At 32.6% G+C, this 20681-nt stretch overlaps 3 protein-coding genes across 4 annotated transcripts; 1 reads left to right on the forward strand and 2 right to left on the reverse strand.

Annotated features, from left to right (window-relative positions):
* Positions 1 to 3131: 3131 nt before the first annotated feature.
* Positions 3132 to 5376, reverse strand: LOC114265901 (uncharacterized). Its single transcript, XM_028206763.2, has 4 exons — positions 4991 to 5376; positions 3911 to 3979; positions 3716 to 3822; positions 3132 to 3401 (listed from the first exon to the last, which is right to left on the reverse strand). The coding sequence occupies exons 1-4, from the start codon at positions 5256 to 5258 to the stop codon at positions 3324 to 3326; spliced, it is 522 nt and encodes a 173-aa protein (XP_028062564.2). The 5' UTR covers positions 5259 to 5376; the 3' UTR covers positions 3132 to 3323.
* A 3445-nt stretch (positions 5377 to 8821) lies between these two features.
* On the reverse strand, positions 8822 to 14801 carry LOC114265900 (large ribosomal subunit protein eL6). The gene is made up of 4 exons (XM_028206762.2): positions 13036 to 14801; positions 12851 to 12957; positions 9228 to 9409; positions 8822 to 9127 (listed from the first exon to the last, which is right to left on the reverse strand). The coding sequence occupies exons 1-4, from the start codon at positions 13287 to 13289 to the stop codon at positions 8972 to 8974; spliced, it is 699 nt and encodes a 232-aa protein (XP_028062563.2). The 5' UTR covers positions 13290 to 14801; the 3' UTR covers positions 8822 to 8971.
* A 532-nt stretch (positions 14802 to 15333) lies between these two features.
* On the forward strand, positions 15334 to 20051 carry LOC114265897 (putative arabinosyltransferase ARAD1). 2 transcript variants are annotated; one of them, XM_028206757.2, is made up of 4 exons: positions 15334 to 16307; positions 17045 to 17410; positions 19275 to 19366; positions 19519 to 20051. In XM_028206757.2, exons 1-3 carry the CDS (start codon positions 15444 to 15446, stop codon positions 19320 to 19322), a joined length of 1278 nt encoding a protein of 425 aa, XP_028062558.2. In that variant the 5' UTR covers positions 15334 to 15443; the 3' UTR covers positions 19323 to 19366; positions 19519 to 20051. The 2 variants fall into 2 exon arrangements, with proteins under 2 accessions (XP_028062558.2, XP_028062557.2); XM_028206756.2 differs by lacking the exon at positions 19275 to 19366 and having other exon boundaries at positions 15338 to 16307.
* The last annotated feature ends 630 nt before the right edge of the window (positions 20052 to 20681 follow it).

The following is a 20681-nucleotide window of genomic DNA, read 5'->3' on the forward strand; positions in this document are numbered from 1 at the left end:
TATGGATCTTGAGAGAGAAGAGTGTGAATGGTGTCTATGTGTGGCTGGTCTGTGTTGGGTGTGTCTCGTGAGAAACCCAGCTAGAGAGAGGAAGAGAAGAGAGCTAGTGTATGCATGTATCTGTGTGTGATCAGGGAGAGGATTGAGCTGCGGCTATGTGCAGAGGATTGAAACCAGACGCAAGGAAGGCCGGTGTCGCGACGGAGCTTCGGCAAAGGGACATCGACGTGCAAGCGGCGGCGGTCTCCGGCAACTGAACAGTAGTGCACTCGGCAGGTTGAAGAAATGAAATTTCAAGGTATGTGTAGAAAATTCGAGCGGACTAGGTTGAGGTCCGGCGGGCGGCCAAGGCGAGGTTGCCGCCCGCCCGCCGGAAGGCGAAGAACACCAAGATCTTTAATCTATAGCTCTGATACCATGCAAAGATAAATTGATAGAGAGAGATACAGAGAGAATGAATTATGTATTGATTGATATTATTGATGTATTGTATGTACATTATATAGGAGATGTGAAGTGGAGGTGGAGTGGTGGAGTAGGTGAAATGGAGTATGTAGTGGAGTAGGTGAAGTGGAGGTGGAGTGGTGTAGGTGAAGTGGAGGTGGTAGGTGGAGAGTAGGTATGTTTACAATTTACATTAACAATACTAAGTAAACCCACTACTACTTCTTCTTCTTCTTCTTCTTCTTCTTCTTACTCAATTAATTTTATCTAGATCTGCAGTTGTTAGTTCATGAATCTGGGTATTTGTCTTGATTTCAAATTTGTTAACATAATTGTTTACAAATAGATTTGCAATTGTATTTGTAAAGTCTAGTTTCAAAAATTAACAATTTTGTTCAAGTTGGAGTTTAAAATTAACAATTTTGGAACATTTCACGTAGAAAATTAACAAAAATATTAGATTTTCTTTCTTTTGTTAATGCTAAGATTCTTTCTCTAGGAAGAAATTCTTTAGGAAGAAATTCCTAGAATTTCTCTAGAGAGAAATTTTTTAAAAAGTCTAAAATTTTTTAAAAAGTCTAGAATTTTTCTGGAGAGTGAAAAGTTCAGAGAAATTGGAGAGAATTTCTCTAAAAAGAATTTCTCTAAAGAGAGTTTCTCTGGTTTGAATTTAAGAAGATAATGAAGGCTTGAATTAGAAATTTCTCTGAAGAGTGTGAAGTCTAGAGAAACTCCAAAGCTTCAACATTAAACAGGGCATATGGTGTCACGCCCCAAATTCCTCACATTTTAAAAATTATAAATATTCTCTTGTCAAAAAATTTCATGTAAACATCTAACATAAAAAAATAAAATTACTCAAATTTTAATAACTACATAAAATTATCATACTATTTTCATTTTTATTCACTTATCACCAAATATATCTCTATATACTATATACCACAATATTCTTCAATCTTCATCGGTGATACACCAAATGTTTGTGAATAATAATGATGGTGGTGTTAATAGAAAAATGAATAGAGTGGTGTGAAGATTAGATAAAGTGATGTTACTAATAGAGAGAAAATGATGAATAAAATAGGTGAAATAAGAAAAAGAAAATAAAGTGTTTAATGTTATAAAGATTAATATTTGTGTTTTTAAAGGGGAAAAAAAAAAAAAAGTTACTTACGTCATATATTTGTGAGTTTGACGTAATAATTGATTAGTAAGACTATTTATTATATGATTGAAAATTTTAAGTGATGATTGGTAATTACATTAAGAAGTTTGTAAAAAATAGAATAAATTTTACGATTTTAATATTATTATATTGATATCATTTTTAGCTTTCATTTAGGATGTGAATTGACTTTTTAGTCATTTTAGCATAGAGCTAAAAAATCTCGTTTGGGATAAGCTTTTGTGAGAGAAAAAATAAAATGATTATGGTTTAAATGTGACATTTTATCTTATTAACTCTTTAGTCTATTTTGTCTTTTTGTAATTAAAATAGCCTCAAAATGCTATGCCAAACATAGCCTTAATAAGATTAAAATGATTAAAATTAATGTGGATGACATGAAAATACACATATAAATAAGATAAAATATATATATTTTAATGTAGAAGATATGATAACATTTTTCATTCATATGATAACAAATTACTTCATAAAATAAGGTATAAGTAGGTTGAGTGTTATATGAATTAAAATTTTAAAAAAACTTAATATAATTATGTTAAACTTGTAAGATTTAAACTGCGTTTGGATAGATGTAAATTTGAAATGCATGGATCACATGTTAATTGTTCAAGGAGAACAAGAAGTTTAGATTGATAGTTTACCTCTAAATTTCAAGATTAAATTAAATAATTTTATTATTATGAATTTAAAATAACTATATAAAAATAATTATTTGTAATCATGCCAATAATCATCTTCCATCTACCAGGATTCCACTGAATATACAGTATATTTTATCTAAACTTATCTTCTTTATAGTTTTTTCTCCACTTATAATAGCAAATCTCAAATATTTTAACCTCAAATTCCTTAATTCAGAATTCACATCCATCCAAATAAAACCTTATTATATTTTTTCAACTTTTAAAAGAGATCAATGCAATTTATCCATAACTATATGCATACAAATAGGCCTACAGCCAACTAGGGAGGCCCAAGAGACCCCAAGCCCATAGCTCAGGCAGCTCTGATTGGAGGAAAAGGCTAACAAAATTATTCTCTTCACATAGAAAACAACCATGGGAGACAAGTCTATATATTTATATACACCCAACAACACCGTGAAGGGTATGCTATATATATATTCTGTCCTAACTCAACATTATTATCTCTCTCAAGCACGGTTCTAACTTGATTGTCAGAAGGCAATTCTAACTTAAGCGTCAAAAGGCCCTTGAAAAGGATACCAAATGGCATACTCTTACGCTGTGTTTGGTTGAAAAATTTAGAAAGGTATTTGGAAAGGAAAAGAAAAGAAAAAGAAAAATATGCGTGAAACTCAAGTAAAATGTGAGTATATTTTATTTACATTTTATCTATCTTTTCTCTTTCTCTTCCTAAATCTCCCAACCAAACACAACATTAAGAATTTGTTTACAGGTTCACGCCAAGGGTAACGAGATGGCATTATATTATGCTCAACTCCTTGTAAAAATAATCACAATTTATCAAAGTATAACACAAAATCACAAATCAAGCTATTATACTCGTGATCATATAGAATTATCATCGTTTAAATTGACTGGGAATAGATAAAAAATTGAGAGAGAGAGAGAGAGAGAGATGTGACTAGTTTACATTTGCAACAATTGGGAAGTGAATTACTGCCATAGCGCCAACGAAATTACTGCCATCGTCAATACTGTATTCACTTTTGCTGCACATCTTGGCGGTGCTCAGATTTGGGTTTTGCAACTTCAACAAATATGACTCTGCCATCCAGAAACTGAAAGAACGATGTTAGGGTTTGATCATAAACTACTCTGTCATACAATTTGTTTAATAAACCAATTGAGATTTCCAAGCACAATTATTAACATATTCATCATATGAAGCATAAAACCATGATTATCTGCCCCAAATATTATTTCTTTTTCTTCCATGTCATCTGTAGAATAGACTTCTTTGACTATATATATAGAGCCAAATTTAAGCCATGAGTAAGAATTACGAAAAATACAAGTAACACATTATAAACTTTTCAAAAACTTTGGCATCTAAAATACGCTTATCTCTATTACATTAGTGACCATTACATACCTTCCCGTGCATTCCTTCAATAGCTTTTGTGGATTCTTCCTCTGTTGCATAACGAAGGAAAGCAAAGCCTCTTGGTCTTTTCGCTATTCTATCCATCACCAAGTTGACTGTAAACAAACAAGTAGTAATTCTTTCAGAAACCCAAATTATTTTACCAAAAGTGACAACTGCATTAAGCACTACATTGCAACATGCCTTGTACAAGTTCACCAAACTGTTGGAAAGCATTCCTCAAGCTCTCTTCTGTGGTCCGAAATGAGAGCCCTACATGCAATAGCAAGTCAATTGATAAATCATCACACTTTAAATAACAAATGCAAGGCAAGCACCAAGTTTAGGGGAGTTGTATGTCTTGCAAAGAGTACCCTTTTTTATTTTTATTTTTGAGGGAATTCCATTTTTGATGTAGTGGTGATTGACAACAAGTTCACAGACCATTTGATGGCAAAACGGCAATTTTGTTGATTTTCCAAAGCTATTAGATCAGACTCAAAACATCCATATTCGACTGGAAACAACAAATAGGCTATCAATAGAGCTCTTAAAACATACAAATTATCGGAAACTAATCATGACCAAAACTAATTGCAAATCAATGGGAAGAAGTGAAAGTAATTGCAAAAATATAGAGGTACAAGTGATGTATGTGCTCTCACTTCTTCTCATTGATTTGCAATTCCCCCTAAATTTTGAAAAGATTTTCCATTGAAAACTAACAACAACAACAACAATAATAATAATAATCACCATCATCATCATCAGATACAGACGGGAAGAGGTTTAAAAAAGTGAAGCCCATGTTAGATGATTGGGATGACCCTTGTAACTCTTTACGCTTTGTTTGGTTCAACGATTTGGAAATAGAAAAACAAAAAACATGTGAAATGTGAATAAAATATACTTACATTGTATCTAATTTCACACACTTTTTTCTTTTCATTTCCAACCTAAATCCCTCTCCAAATCCATCACCAAACACAGCCTCAACCAAACAATTAGCTGTCAGAACATCTCCAATCCTTGGCATTTTTCCTCATCAATTTCATCAAATGTTTAAAGAGTCATTTTTTCCATCAAATTGAGAACTTTTAAAGCATTGGAAATAGATTTTTTTCCATCAAATCAATATAAGGGGAAAACAGCAAATCAGAGAAATCAATTTCTTTTCTCTTTTTATCCAAATCACTCAATCCAAACGACTGTAATTGATAGTTACATACTACATGTATCGATATATATATATATATATATAGAAAGAGAGAGAGGGGTGCTGACCGCTGACGTAAAGTTTGGTGGAGGAATGGGAAGTGGTTGTGGGGGAAGAAGAAGGTGGGAGAGAAGCCAGAACACAGAACCCATGTGAGATTTGGAGTTGCAGAGGTGGATTTGAAGATAAAGAAGATGAATAGGAGGGAAAGAATTGGGGACGCCTAAAACCCCCAATTTTACGGCCATTCCTAATCCACAACGACCACGGTCCAACGCTACGATGCTGGTGGTGGTGGTGATGGATTTGAACAAGTTTTGAAGCTGCCATTTCCATGGCCAACGACCAAATCAAAGGAGCGACAGAGGAGAGAGATTACACTTCAGAGGTAATAGGCTCAACGATTTCTAAGTTCTACTCGCTGCAGTGTGGATAAATTGTCTTGCCTACGGAACATTTTTTTTTTTTTTTTGGTTAATGATAAATATAATTTTTTAAATAAATTATTAATAAAAATATATTTTGATTAAAAATTTATTAATATTAAATTAATAATTTTTTTTTTTACAAATATAAAATATTTAATAAATTTTATATATTAAATAATTTAAATTATCAAAACAAAATCTGTAAACAAACCCAATAATACATTCCAGTTACTGAAGTGGAGAGTCTGTCCGTGGATAAATTGTCCTGTCTACGCGTCATTTTAATTGGGTGTTTTTGCAAAGGGAAAGGAAATGTAAAGAAAATAAGCTACCGTTTGGCGAGTTGGCTTTGCATTGAGATTAAAATGGGTAGGCTTCCACTATATTTTATTTCTTCACATTTTTTCCGTATTTTTTTTTATAAAATTTAATTTTAAACTCACATTGATAATAATCATCTATTTGTAAATATTATAATAAAAGTTATTCATATAAAAAATTAATTTTATCAAACAATTATAAATATATTAATAAATAATATTTTATTTTAAAATATAAATATTTTAAATTTACAATCATATTTGTCATTCATTTTATAAATAAAATGCGATTTTTTTTCTTATGTTTGTAAATGTCTGATAAAATTTGTTTTTTGTATGGATGATCTTTATTATGAAACCTACGAGATAGATAGTTCAGATCATCATTACGAGTTTAAAATTAAGCCCCATAAGAAAAGTATAGAGATGTATGGACTAATAAGTTATAGAATAGAAGGGAACCTATCCCAGATTAAAAAAACACAAAAGAACAAAATAGGCTAAAGAAGCCAATAAGATAAAATATTACATTCAAACTATAATCATTTTACTTTTTTTCTCACGAAAAAGTTAACCTTTATTTGGCAACTTGGGTTGGGTTGAGTTTGAGGCTATTTTAGCCACAAAAAGATAAAATAAGTTTTTTAATCTAATAAGACAAAATGTCACATCTAACCCATAATCATTACATTTTTTCTCTCATAAAAAATCAAAAAAATCAAAAAGTCTATCACAAACAAGACTTTTTAGCCCCTAAACTAAAATAATCAAAAAAACCATTCCATTTTTCAAACGAACACTTAAAAAGTTTTTCCCAAACGAAACTAATTTAGTTAGGTTATCAAAAGCCAAAAAATTAAGCTAAATTTTTTTTTCCCAAACTAACATAAATCATTTTTTTTTATGTTTATGCTATTCTCTTATTTTTATTATGTTTATGCTATTCTCTTATTTTTATTTATCAATCAGTCCTATTAATTAGATTCATTTACTTACAGGTCCTAACTGATAAATTTATCACTGTAAAAACAAGAGATTGATAAATTTATCACTATAAATTAATTCATAAAAATAAAGACTGATAAATTTATCACTATAAATTTATTTATAAAAATAATCAATAAAACTTAATGAGTAATAAGCCTAAAAAATAAGACCTATTGATAATTTTCTCTTATATTTATTTTTGAAAAATAATTATAATGAGAATGGTTAGAACTTCATTGGAATTAATCCGAGAATATAGGCAGTCTCTCCTCTCACATATATCAATTGATTACATGATCGAGTGCATTGGTACATTTATCAATGATTTCGTTGATATCAATTTGGGGTATAATTTTCATGCCATCTTATTTCAATTTTAACTTGAACACATTTTTCTGGCGTGTTTTTGTTGTGAAAAAAAGTATAAGAAGACCTCTGAAAAAACAATCAAGCGACACTGTAATCCACAATACTCGTCATTGCCACGGCCAATATCACCATTGCTGTAACCAAAAGACAGAGAGGTGATGGTGTGAGCTTGTTTGTTAAGATCCAAGTGTGTGGCAAGGATGCTAAAGTAATTTTATTTCTACATATTAATTTCTTACATATTTAATAATAAAAAAATAAATAAATTACAAATAAAACTTTAAAATTTACTTAAATTATAAATTACTCTTTATGGTTTTAAAAATTACATTATGTCCCTTAAAGTTTCTAATTTCATAACAAATAGATTCTTTTATTAATAAATCATCAAATTAATTAACAGTTTTTAATAATATTAAAATTTTATTTCAATTAATAATCCAGATAATTTTATTATTGTATACGTGAACAGTTAGAAATTTCACTTTTTTAATTAATTCTGTTAAATGAAAAATTCTGACAGTAGGTATTTGTAGTTTTCTAAACCACAGAAAACAATTCATATTTTAAGCAAACCTTGAAAGAGTATTTATAATTTATCCAATTCTAAAACATTACAATCATCTTTTATCGCTAGCGTCACCTCTTTTATCTACCATTTCCTCTCGTTGCTTCTTTCTCTTTCCGCTTGTGATCACTTTCTGCCAGGAAGAATCACTCAAGATTGATTATAAAAGTCTAGGCCTCGTTTGGGAACCCTCTCTTTTAGCCAAAAAGTCAAAAAGTTACTAAATTAGCCAAAAAGCTAACAACTCATACCAAAAAGTCAAAGATTCAATTTTCTCTCTACTTTTTGCACATTTTTTCGTAAAAAGTCAAAAAGTTATCCCAAACATACTAGTTTTTTTTAGCTCATATTTTAATTAAATAGTCAAAAAAATATTAAATTAACCTGTTCCCAAACGAGGCCAATAGAAGGGGGTAAGCTAAAAGTGACGATGGTAATGACAATAGAGGGTTGAAAGTGAGTAGAAGAATAGTGGGTGAATGAAAATAAAATAAAAAATGTGCTCTCTTTAGTCTACTTTTAGAATTTTTTTAAAAAGTTAAAACTAATTTAATAAAAATAATAATAAATCAATAAAACTTCTTTATCTTAATATGGTTTTATCTTTTAGGGGCAAAAAAAATTAAAATTTTAAAGTTACTCTTTTTTGTATTTATTTTTGTCAAATTAATTTTTGTTTTTCTTAAAAAAATTCAAAAAATTGATTCAAAAATTAAAACCAAACACAGCCTCAGAGTTTTAAAATTGAAAATGAGAGTAATATTAGAATATAGAGATAGGTGTATTGAGAGGGTCATTAAGTGTGTAATCTGGGAGAAATTAATGTGAAAATAGAATTACCCAGGATGCTAATCAAAACGGAGAAGCTTGAGCAAAACAGCAGTTATGGCAGGCACCAAAGGAGGTGCACTGTGTGTGGTTGCTGGCTGCATCAAGGAGAAGAGGGGAAGAGTGGGGTGTTGGTAACAGCATGCACAAAAGAGATGAAGGATTACAGCTTCAAAAGGCTCTAATCCTTGAACAAGGACAAGATTAGAAAAGTAACTGCCCCTGCAAAGCAAACTCAGATCAAACTCACCAACTGATTGGTGTATAATCTCTCAATTTATGAAATTATTCAGAATTCTACAACCAACCAAACCTCTCATGACCATACCATAACACAACCAGAGATGAAGGAATTTCATAAGAGATTAATCATAGATGCATAGTAGTCGTGAAACAAAATTTTTAAAAAAATATGAAATTCCCTTTCATAACACAAAATTTATATGGTTATCACACCGACAAAAACAGTACAGCCGCAAAATCAAGTTAAAACAAAACAGAAATTGGTAGGGAAAATATCAATCCTAATAATTTTCCAAGCTGCTTCCACTAAAAAACAAGCTCGTGAGGTTTCATGCCTGCCTTGAGCGAAAACCTTGCAGCCAAATAGGTCTTCAAATCTGGAACTGCCTCAATGGCCTTTATCAAAGGTGCATCCACGGTTTTCTGATCATCTTTTTTCTCCTGTGGGAGAACATTCTTCTCCTACGTTTTGCAAGGCAAAATCAATAAATAAATATTAAATAAGTCCAAAAAAAAAAACACAAGCCTTTTTCACAATTTTAGTGAAGGATTATAAGCAAACCTCTTTCTCTGCCTCAAAGAACTCGCCTTCTCCCTTCTTTTTCTTCTTCTCGACTTGCCTTGCAAAATACTTGTCATCAAACTTTTCAACATTGACGCCAGAGATGTCCACCTTGGTTGAAGTAGCAATCAAATAAGATTGATTTACACGTCTAAGAGGAACACCATTAAGCTTGAAAGGTCCTATAGAAGCAATAGGGAAAATGAGACAGTAATTCAAAAGCTACTCAACAATATCTTACCAAACCAAGTTAAAAAAACACGTCTAATGGAAATCAGAGGGCTCCCCTGTGACATCCGAATGTTTTAAATTACAATAAATAGAACTTAAAAAAATATATATATATATATATATACAATGACAATAATGGTAACTAAATAAATAATAATAAGTAAAGGCATAATTTAGGGAATTGGAAATTTTATGGTTAAAAGAAAAATAAAATAAAATAAATACGTTGTGAAAAAAACTAATATTTTAGTAAGTGGTAAGTGAGGTTGGGTCGTAAGGTTTTTAGACATGAACCTAACTTATAGTCATGTATAATTTTAGGAGTCATCATGAATTACCAAAGAAGATAACAATGTTTAAAATTAGTAAAGTGGTCAAAATAGTCCTAAGTTCTAAGTGTAGTCAATGGTCAAAGAGATAAAACCAAGTTAATAAATAAATAAGATAAGGGTGGTGGACTGGAGTGATCAACTGGAGTGATCAGCAAGATTTGATCTCCACGCGTCAAAATACGAAACCTTTCATATACTTGTCACCCACAATTTTCTTCCTATAAATAGGGAAGAAGGACAGGCTTAAGGCAACGGGAAATAGAGAGTAGAAAAGAGAAAGGAGCGGGTGAAGATCGTGAGTAGTGGAAAGAAGGAATAAAGAAATTAATTTAAGGTGAGTTATATTATACCTTGAGTTACCAAAATATATTTTACTGATGTTTTGACTTACCAAAATTTATTTTATACTAGTTATGTTTTATTAGTATATTAAAAAAAGTTAGGCTTTATAAAGGTTTTAGTTACGTGGATTATTTTCTGGACCCTAATTGCTTAAAAGGAAACCCATGTATATGTTTGTTTATATTTTAAAGAATATTTGATTATGACCTTATAAGCAATTATGTTTTGTAAGTACCCCCACGGGAGTCTCACGCCTTGGGAGACTTAAAATAACCATTGGCTAGTGTTTGACCACTTTGTGGTCCAGTGTTGTCATAGATCCATTGACCTCTGTAATGATTGTTACTTTAGTGATGTACCGTGGTTATAGTGATTATTTCAGTTTCTGGCACTTAATTAATTTGTGTATTCGACTCAACTCAATTTATGTTAATGTTTTAGCTTAAATAAATATCCATGGCCATTTTGTGCCCCTACACTCATAGTATGATATTTCTCACTCTGCTATGTGCTTATAACTGTTACCCCTTTCATGTGACGAGGTTTTAGCGGGATCAAGATGGAAAATGAATCACTATGTTATTTGTTTTCTATCTTTTATTATTAGACTCTTGTAATACAATGAAGTTTAAATAACTATGTTTTACTTCCTTTTAAATAAACAGCAGGTACCCAGTTATTTATTTTAATTTATTTAATTTATCCGCTTGCGCTGTGACTACAGAATTATACAAATTATTTTATTTTTATCTTGTTACAACGCCGAGCCTTTGGATACCGAGTTTGGGTCGTGACATCCCCTTGGTAGTGCACAATTCCACAATGATATTCTTTACCAAATGAGCTCGTACTACCAACAAAATCGAGCAATGGTAATGCTATCTATCAAGACCGGATTGAGAATTGCAATCCTTCCAACCCATATATTGTATAAGTCATGAACTAGTAAATTTTACAAGGACCAACCATGGATCTTATGAGAATATGGCAATCAATACAGCCAAGTCATGTCAAACAATATACGGAAATGAGGCGTTGATTAAGAAGTCAAAAACACCAACAATATGCAAGTAATAGATTCCACAATGCAGAAGCCACAGCTTTGGGTTAGTAAACAACTACTTTGGGTACCAACTAAGCTGCAAATTAGAAAACCATATACTTAAGGCAACGTAGCAACTGCAATCATATATATTAATAATAATAATAAATTACAAAAAAAAAAAAAAGGGTAGAAACCCTACAAAGAAAACCATACATACATGAGTGATAACCAAGGTTCTGAAAAACGGTTGCGGTCGCCGTAACGGTGGCGGTGACACGGTTACGGTTGCGGTTGCGGGGTGTAAAGGCCGTAGTGTAACGGTTGCGGTAACCGAAACCGTGAATTTTTTTATTTTTCGCACAATTTGAAAAAAACTTACCGATACGCATATTTTTTTTCCATGATCATATTTATTGGGTTAAAAATAAATATTGATCAATTTTTGTAAATTTTTAAGTATGATCCAATATATTTCATATTTTTAAATCACTATAAACTGAATTTTTTACATTTTATATTAATAATTAATGACTTTATATTTTACAAAAAATTAATCACTAACTATTATATATAAGATAAATAATGACAAAAGTAAGAGAATAAATAAGAGTCTAAATATATATATATATACATATTTAACTAAGTCAAATAGATAATAACCACACTTATTGTTATTATTGTTTTCAAACAATATATAGATAGACACACACAAACAAAATGGTTTAGTGATAGCAGCTGAATAGAATAGCACAGGCCTTATAGTTTCAACAAATCAATAATGTTCTTCATCTTCCCTCTTCTCTCTCTCTCTCTATCTCTTGCTCCTCTATTTTCTCTCTTTATCTTCCCTCTTCTCTCTATCTCTCTTCCCCTATTTTCAGTTTTTTTTTTTTTTTTTGTGTTTTTTCAAAAGAAACAGTTTAGAACCGTTACGTAACGGTGCGAAACAGACAGGCCGTTATGGCTGTTACGGCACCGTTACGACCGCTATGGCAGCCGCTACGGCCGACACACTTGTGATTCTCAAGCACACTACAAAAGCGGCCGTAACGGGTGGCGGTAACTGCCAAAACCGTTACATAACGGCGTTACGTAACGGTTGCGGTTGCTTTTTAAAACCTTGGTGATAACTAAAACTGAACTGGGCCAACGCAACATCCCTACTCTTTGGTCCGTCTACAAAACCATTTGTAATGGAAAAAAGCAGTTTTAAGGCCATGATATGTCACATTATGATGCAACCATCACTGCAACTTTTTTAATTTATAAACAAAATGACTATTGCACATGGGGCAGAGCAAGAATTCTTAAATTGAGTAGCAATGTATCAGAGAAACTTTGAAAATTTCATATGTAGAAGTTTATAAATTCAACAATCAACATAAAAGCACCAACATTGGACAAAATCTGTCTAAGATATTCAAAAAATAAAAATAAACCAGTACTTAAAATGAGGAATAATTAATCATGTTTCTTATAAAATAAGGTCCAAGTTTAATTTATTAAAACAACCTAATTTTCCTATTCATGTCAAAAGAAGTCTCAATGACAATCACATTGAGTAGAATCAAAGTGGTAACATCTAAACTAACAAAATCATGTAAGCTAAATATCAGCTCACACATAGCAACAGAACCAACAACAAAAAACACATAAAAAGAAGAAAAACTAACCAGTAACAAGAAGCAACCCAGATGTCAATTGCTTCAAAAACACAACTCTCTTCCCCTTAAACCTCCCAGCCAATATAATCAACACCGTCCCAGGAGTAATACTAGCCCTAAACACAAAACCCATGTCAGTAAAAGAGTATGAGATACAAAGAAAGAAAGAGAGAACAATACATATATGGGTGAACCTGAGCTTGGTGGGTTTGGGTTTGCGCTTGTTGAGGAGGGGTTTCTTGACATCGTCGGCGGGGTAGAACTTGGGGGCTTTCTCGGCGGGTTTGGCGGAGGCGGGTTTCTTGTCGTGGCGAGGGAATACGCCGCCGTTCTTGGCCTTGATTGCCCACAGACCTCTCTTGTGGTACATCTGAGATCGCGAGTACTTCCCTACTCCGCGAATCAGATCTGGGTTCCGACTCACCGTCCTCTGCTTCTTCGGCGCCATTGATGAATACCCTTGAATTCTCTCTCTCTCTCTCTCTCTCTCTGTGAAAATGAATTGTGAATATATATATATATACGGCGTGGTGTATAGGAAGGAACAGAAACCCTAGTTTAGGGGTTTTTTGGGCTCGGGTTTGGGTTGGTGAGAGGCCTATATATAATCTCTAAGTTTGTGTCTAGTATTGGGCCTAAATGTTCTTGTGCGTACTGGTCTTTTTTTTTATTATTATGACAAGAGTTTTATTATTTTGATGATTTTTTTTTAAGGTTAATATTTTTTATTTTTAGAATACTTCAAAAAAAAAATTAAAAATTATTTTTGAACAAAAATATTCTAAAAATAGAAGAAATTTGATTTTTGTCTCTTTTAGATTTTTTTTTATTTCAAATTATATATATATATATATATAGGTCAATATAATTCGGTTTTGAAATAAATCAATATTAAAACCACCATCTATGATTCATAAAATTTAGGTCTCATTTGTTAATTATATATTTTAATTAAAAAGTTAAAAAGTCTCTATAAGCTATCACATCACTCTCTCTACTTTTCTGCACATCTTTTCATAAAAAATATAAAAATTACTAAAATAGCTTATTTCCAAACGAAGCCTTAGAATCAAATTAAACATAATCATAGTTTAAAAAATAAATAATTAAAAAAAAACAGAATCATGAAAGCACAATTCGATTCAGTTTGGAACCATAATTTTTGTGAACTTTGTCATCATTCATAACATAATCATAATTTGTTCAAAGATTAAGCAATATGTCATCATCTTACAAATAAAATTGTTTAAAACTATTTAAAAGCTCATTTGGGAAGTTAGGGTTTAGAATTTTTTAGCTAAAATAGTCACCAAAAAAAAAAAATTAACTCAATAAGATAAAATATCGCATCTAAACAAAAAAGTCAAAAAAACAAAAAAATCCTTCTCAAAAAGTTAACCCCCTCTCAAAACAAACCCTAAACTATTAGAACACACTTGTAGGGAATGGTTAACAACTTATGAATATATAGGGAAATTATAATATATACCATTTTTAAAAAGGTATACCATATGCATCTCTATTTATTTTATTTATAACTTTTTTTTTTTTGAAATTATGACAGTATTTTAATTATATCTCAAGTTATGTTTGGCTATGGCATTTTTTTTTTAGTTATGACTTGAAAAATTGAAACTATGTCATTTTTTTTTTAGTCGTAAAGTGCATATAAGATACTTAAGTATATACCATATAAAACAAATTGTATATTTAGATGATCTAATTCACTTTCAAATGGAACCCATAATTATAAAATCACGGGTTAAATCGTGAAATACGGCTCGCTTATTTTAAAAATCAAGATCAAACCATACATTAAGAAAATGACATAATTAACAAAATATAAAAATTATTGATATAATTTGTTTTATATTAAAACAATAAATATAATATAATTTAAAAAAATAATAAATATAACATTTATCATATTTATGTACATTTCTTTCATTTTGAATATAACATTTATTATATTCAACAATGATTCATCACACTAAAAATATCACCACTAATAGCACTAATGCATTAAAAAAGTAAAAAAAAAAAAAAATACAACTCCAACACCAAAACATCACATCATTAATGGCAGGACCCACTACCACCTAATTAGTGGGAGCACTAATTAGTGCTCCCAAGCATTTTTCTATTACATTTATGTACAATACTCTCATTTTCAATTATCAACCAAATACATTACTCTCATTTTCAATTATCAACCAAAATATAATTATCCAACAATAATAAATCTTAATTAAAATAAACAAACAAAAATAGAGTAAGGATCCTCTAGAGTTTTTATTTTCTTAGAGTTTCTTAGAGTGGTGTGTTCTATGGTTGAGATTTAATGACAAATCACATCAATTTTTTAAAATTAAATCTAACCCACACAACACACCACTTTAAAAAACTTTAAAAAAAAAACACTCTAAAAAATCGTTGGCGACAAAAATAACATTCCCAATAGTTTTTGTCAACATGCCACCTAAACCCCGGTCCTTGTCAACACTCACTCTCTCCGGTGACTGTCTCTATCTACCCACTGCGCACGTTATAACCATGCGCCTCCTCCTCCGCCGTTGACAACAACAGCAATAAGATCAAGCAAATGAACCAGAGACCCAAATCCAAATCACCCCCCAGCTCTCATCATCATCAACAACAACCCTACTCGAATGTCAAAACCCTAACCCTAGCTTCCAAAATGGCTCGCAAATCCCTCATCAAACCAACCCTAGCCACTGTCTTCCTACTCCTCTCTTGCTACGCCCTTTTCATCACCTTCCTCTCCCCAACCGACCCACTCTTCGATTCCCGAGAAAAACTTTCCAATGACCTCAATTTTCCCGGAAACTCACCCCCCGTCAAGGTCTACATGTACGATTTGCCGAGAAAGTTCACCTACGGGGTCATCGAGAGCTACGCGAAAGCTCGGGGAGGTGGTGATGTGAAGGAATTGAAGTACCCAGGGAATCAACACTCTGCGGAGTGGTACTTGTTCGATGATTTGAATCGAGAGGACCGATCTGGATCGCCTGTGATTAGGGTTTTGGATCCTGAATTGGCTGATTTGTTCTACGTGCCTTTTTTCTCGTCGTTGAGCTTGGTGGCGAACCCGATTCGACCCGGGAGTGTTGGTGTTGTTGGGGATGAAGCTTTAGTTTATAGTGACGAGGAGATGCAGGAGGGTTTGATTGAGTGGTTGGAGGAGCAGGTGTATTGGAAGAGGAAGAATGGTTGGGACCATGTGATTGTTTGTCAGGATCCTAATGCTTTGTATAAGGTTGTTGATAAGGTGAAGAATGGGGTGTTGCTTGTTTCGGATTTCGGGCGGTTGGGGCGCGATCAGGCGTCGTTGGTGAAAGATGTGATCTTGCCCTATTCGCATCGCATTAGAACATTTGATGGGGATGTTGGTGTCCAGTCCCGGAAATCGCTGTTGTTCTTTATGGGGAATCGGTATCGAAAAGAGGTAATTTTGTGCATTTCTGTATGTTTTTTATTTTTTATTTTTGTATTGGGTGTTGATTGGTTTTATATAAACTATTCAATTGCGAAGATTGATGATTAATCAATGTAGGTATGAAGAGAGAAAGAAACCATTTTGAGAATTGAACTTATCATTCTTGTACCTATGAATGGAAAATTTGTGCTATTGACAATCAAAATTGGCACATGGATATGGGTCTCAGACCTCGAGCAAATTATCATGACAAAGGGTTAATGGGATCAATGGATCAATTTTGTTTTTTTCCTTTACCCTTTTGGAGAATATAGCTTCAAATTTGGATATGGTGATGATTGAAACTGTTTGATTTGTTATTTATGGAGCAAAACCTTGGTTGTTGACTTTCATTGTTTTGTCACCTTTTGGTTTAATGATGTTACCTAAGTTCCTGTGGAAGTGCCCGTTTACTGTAATATTATGGAGCTTACAACTCAGTTATCTCCCCACTTTTGGCTATTTCCCTTGTTGTGTCTCCTCCATTCCTCAATTCTTTTTTCTGGTTTAATACCTCTTTAATTTGGCAGATTGTGTGATTTTTTTTTCCTTGTTCAATTAAGTTGTTGTGCTTCTTATTTTGCCGGGAAAATTGGACTACTATCTAATTTTTATGCAAGTATTTGTATTCTCTTTCTGTATCCGATGTGTTTGTGTATTGTGCAAGCATATATATAAGCTGACAGCGACAATTACTTGGGTTGTAGGGTGGGAAAATTCGTGACTTGCTTTTTCAATTGCTTGAGAAAGAAAAAGATGTCATTATAAAACATGGCGCACAGTCCAGAGAGAGTCGGCGTGAGGCTTCGCAAGGGATGCATACATCAAAGTTCTGTCTACATCCTGCCGGTGATACTCCGTCAGCCTGTCGTCTTTTTGATGCTATCGTTAGCTTGTGTGTTCCAGTTATAATCAGCGACTATATTGAGTTGCCTTTTGAGGACGTCATAGATTATAGAAAAATCGCAGTTTTTGTGGACTCGACCTCAGCTGTAAAGCCGGGGTACTTAATTAAATTGCTTAGGAGAGTAAGCACGGAGAGAATTCTGGAATTCCAGCTGGAGCTGAAAAAGGTATTTTCTATGTGTTCTTACTCTCTGTATTGAATTTTGTTATGCGTTCATAAAATGTTTTACTCACACACGCATACATGTCATATTATGTGATATAGGTGGCACAGAAAATGTCCTTATCCAAATTATATCCAAGTACATATGTTTAACATGAACACATTGCCTGGTGGATGTGAAAGAAGAATCATTGAAGATCAAGAGATCACAATTCTAACATGACAACACTGACTGAACCAATGTATATCTCCCTTCCTAGAAATCAATGCCCTTTTTCTAGCATCCAACCTTTTCCCTATTTTCTCAATAATCTGATTCTAAAGATCTACATACCTAGGATTACCCCCAACGGTATCCCCAAGTATTCCAAAGGGAAAGACTTAATTGAATATTCTAATAGAGTAGCCGATATCTGCAATCTCTTCTGTGAAAGGTGTATGTCCACTAAAGTACTTTTATTCATTTTCACTTTAAGCTCATAAACCATCCAAAAAATTATTAGAATTGAAAGCAAACTAATCATCTTATCCTCCTCCCCAGATGACAAAAAGATAGTGCCATATATAAACTGTAAATGATTGACTGAAAATGGTCACTCTTTTGTATCTCTTGACCATCAATTTTACTTTTAACTCCAGCACTACTCCTAGTTTTGCTAGAGTTGCATCCATATATTTGTGGTTAGATCTTCATTTTTTTTAAATTATTTTTTCCCTTTAAAAACCACCTAGGAACGTCAAGTTTAGGTGAACTTGATAACTCTAGTTGTAATAGTAATTATAAATTCTTTCACAAGTCTAAAGTATGTGGTAAAAGCGGCTATAAAGAAAATGGAAGCTGGAAAAGTTATGGTACCCATGCAATTCCCATTGACATTTGGAAATTTTTAGGTGATGAAGGGACAGTTTGTTTGACTAGTTTGTTTAATAAGATCTTGAATTCTCAGAAAATGCTTGATGGATGCTGGAAAAGTATGTTAGTTTCAATTTATAAGAATGAATGTTATTCCAAGATGCATGTGGTATTAATCTTTTGAATCGTGCAATAAAACCTTAGGAGATACTGAAGAGTAATTGAGTAGGGATTTTGATATGAGACACCAGTTTCAGAAAATCAAATTTGTCTTATGCTCAGAATATCACTATTGAAGCTCTTTTTCTTTTTACTATTGAAGCTCTTTTTCTTTTCTTTTATTTACTTTGGCAACTAATGAAAATGTACAAGGTAAAGAAAAATGACCTCTATGTGATTTTGTTGATTTAGAAAAAGTATATAATGGAATTCTTAGGGAGATAATGTGGAGAGTTTTGAAAAGAGGAGCATATCAATTAAATATATAGATACATTGATGTTGACATATGAAGCCGATACTACTGTGAGAACGATAGAGTGAGAAGCAAGTAAATTTTCAATAACTATATGTTTGCATCAAGAATCAACACAAAGTCCTTACCTATTGAAGATATAATGTGGAAAATTGGTTAAGATGGTTATTCGTATACAATGAAGACCGATGATTCCACTAGTTTGAAAAGTGACACTATCCACTTCAAGCTAATGATAGGAAAGAGGGAGACTAAAATTAACTTGGTTTGATAATAAAGAAAGACATCACAGCTTGTGGTTTAAATGAAGTTGTGGCGCTATATGGAGCAGAATGGCAAAAAAGGGTTCAGGTTCATGTATATCTATTCCCTCTTGCAGTTTTTACAAGGATTTGGTTGAGTTGGTGTTTGGGTTGAGTACTTAATTTGAGGCTTTGTTTCCTTGGAGGGGGGAGATAATGCTAATAATTTGATTCTAATTTATTAAATAACCAATAAAGAATCTTTTACGTTATCCTAAGAGAAATTCCTATAACTGGCAGCAATGGATGGCTTCGCTAATTGAAGTGAAGTTCTCCTTTGATTTGTGATTTATTGTTGGACTTTACATAGCATCTACTTCCCAATGTGCAAGGTAAGTAAGAACATTCTGAAAGGTGTTATCCAATCTGTTTCACTTTCTAAATTGTGTTGTGGACTATATTGTGAAGGAAAATGTTTTGTTGGATAATCGTAATTAACATTTTTCTAAAAAATTGTGCGCTCAAATTTCATTGTGTTGTTCAGGTTAAGCGATACTTCGAGTATGAGGATCCTAATGGAACAGTGAACGAAATCTGGCGTCAAGTGTCTCTAAAACTACCACTTATCAAACTGATGATCAACCGCGACAAACGTCTAGTGAAGAGGGACTTGCCCGAACCGGACTGCTCTTGTCTCTGTTCAAACCAGTCAAGGATCCATAACACATTATGACACTGTCGTTATGGAGATTTCATGGTGTTTTTTTTTAATACATCATCTGCAGAAAGGGTTGATCGGGGCAGCATATATTGTTTATGATGAAGCTGGAGATATTCAATCCAGCCCTGCAATCTACATTTTTTCATTCATTAACTGGAGACCATTGGGGGTGGTATTGCAATCCATGATAGAATAAGGACCTGTTTTATAAAACAAGGTGGTTGTCGATATAGAGTTCCCTTAGCTTTTACCAAAATGTATTTTTAGTACTCGGAGGAACTGATAGGCCAGTTTCTTGTAACCATAGGGCAGTGTAAGAGATCTGAGCTATTTGTTTAATTTTGTTTCGGATAAAATCATTCTCTCTTTCTCCTTTAAGATATCATCAGGCTTGTCAAGGGTTGTTTTAGTGACCAGTTCAATCAATCATCAAACTTGTTATAGTGCCAGCATGCTGTTCGACATAACTAGATGAGGATCTTTCTCCTTTAAGATATCATCAGGCTTGTCAAGGGTTGTTTTAGTGACCAGTTCAATCAATCATCAAACTTGTTATAGTGCCAGCATGCTGTTCGACATAACTAGATGAGGATATACCAAGGGAAAGACAAGTGCATAGTATAGCATAGCTAGTCCATCTGGTGGTGATAGGGATGTCCTTTTTCCCTACACCGAGCAAGTTTTTCCAGCCCGGATGAGAGAGTGGAGCGAGGATGTATCTTTTTTGTTCTCCTACCCTGCCCTGTCCCAATTATATATTTAAATATATATATATATATATAAACTAAAATATTATTTAATATTCATTTTCAATTGCTTTATTTCTTTTACATTTTTTTTACTCTTATCACTTACAACTCATTATCTAGAATATATCATATCATCTCTCGTTTTTATTAGTACCATCATTTCTAAAGTCACAAAATTAATCTTTTCCCTACCCGCATCAAATGTAACACAAGGCGAGGCACTACAAACTCCCTGCC

The sequence above is a fragment of the Camellia sinensis genome, chromosome 9 (assembly GCF_055761805.1).
Source record: "Camellia sinensis isolate YWXY chromosome 9, ASM5576180v1, whole genome shotgun sequence".
NCBI classification, from domain to species: domain Eukaryota; kingdom Viridiplantae; phylum Streptophyta; class Magnoliopsida; order Ericales; family Theaceae; genus Camellia; species Camellia sinensis.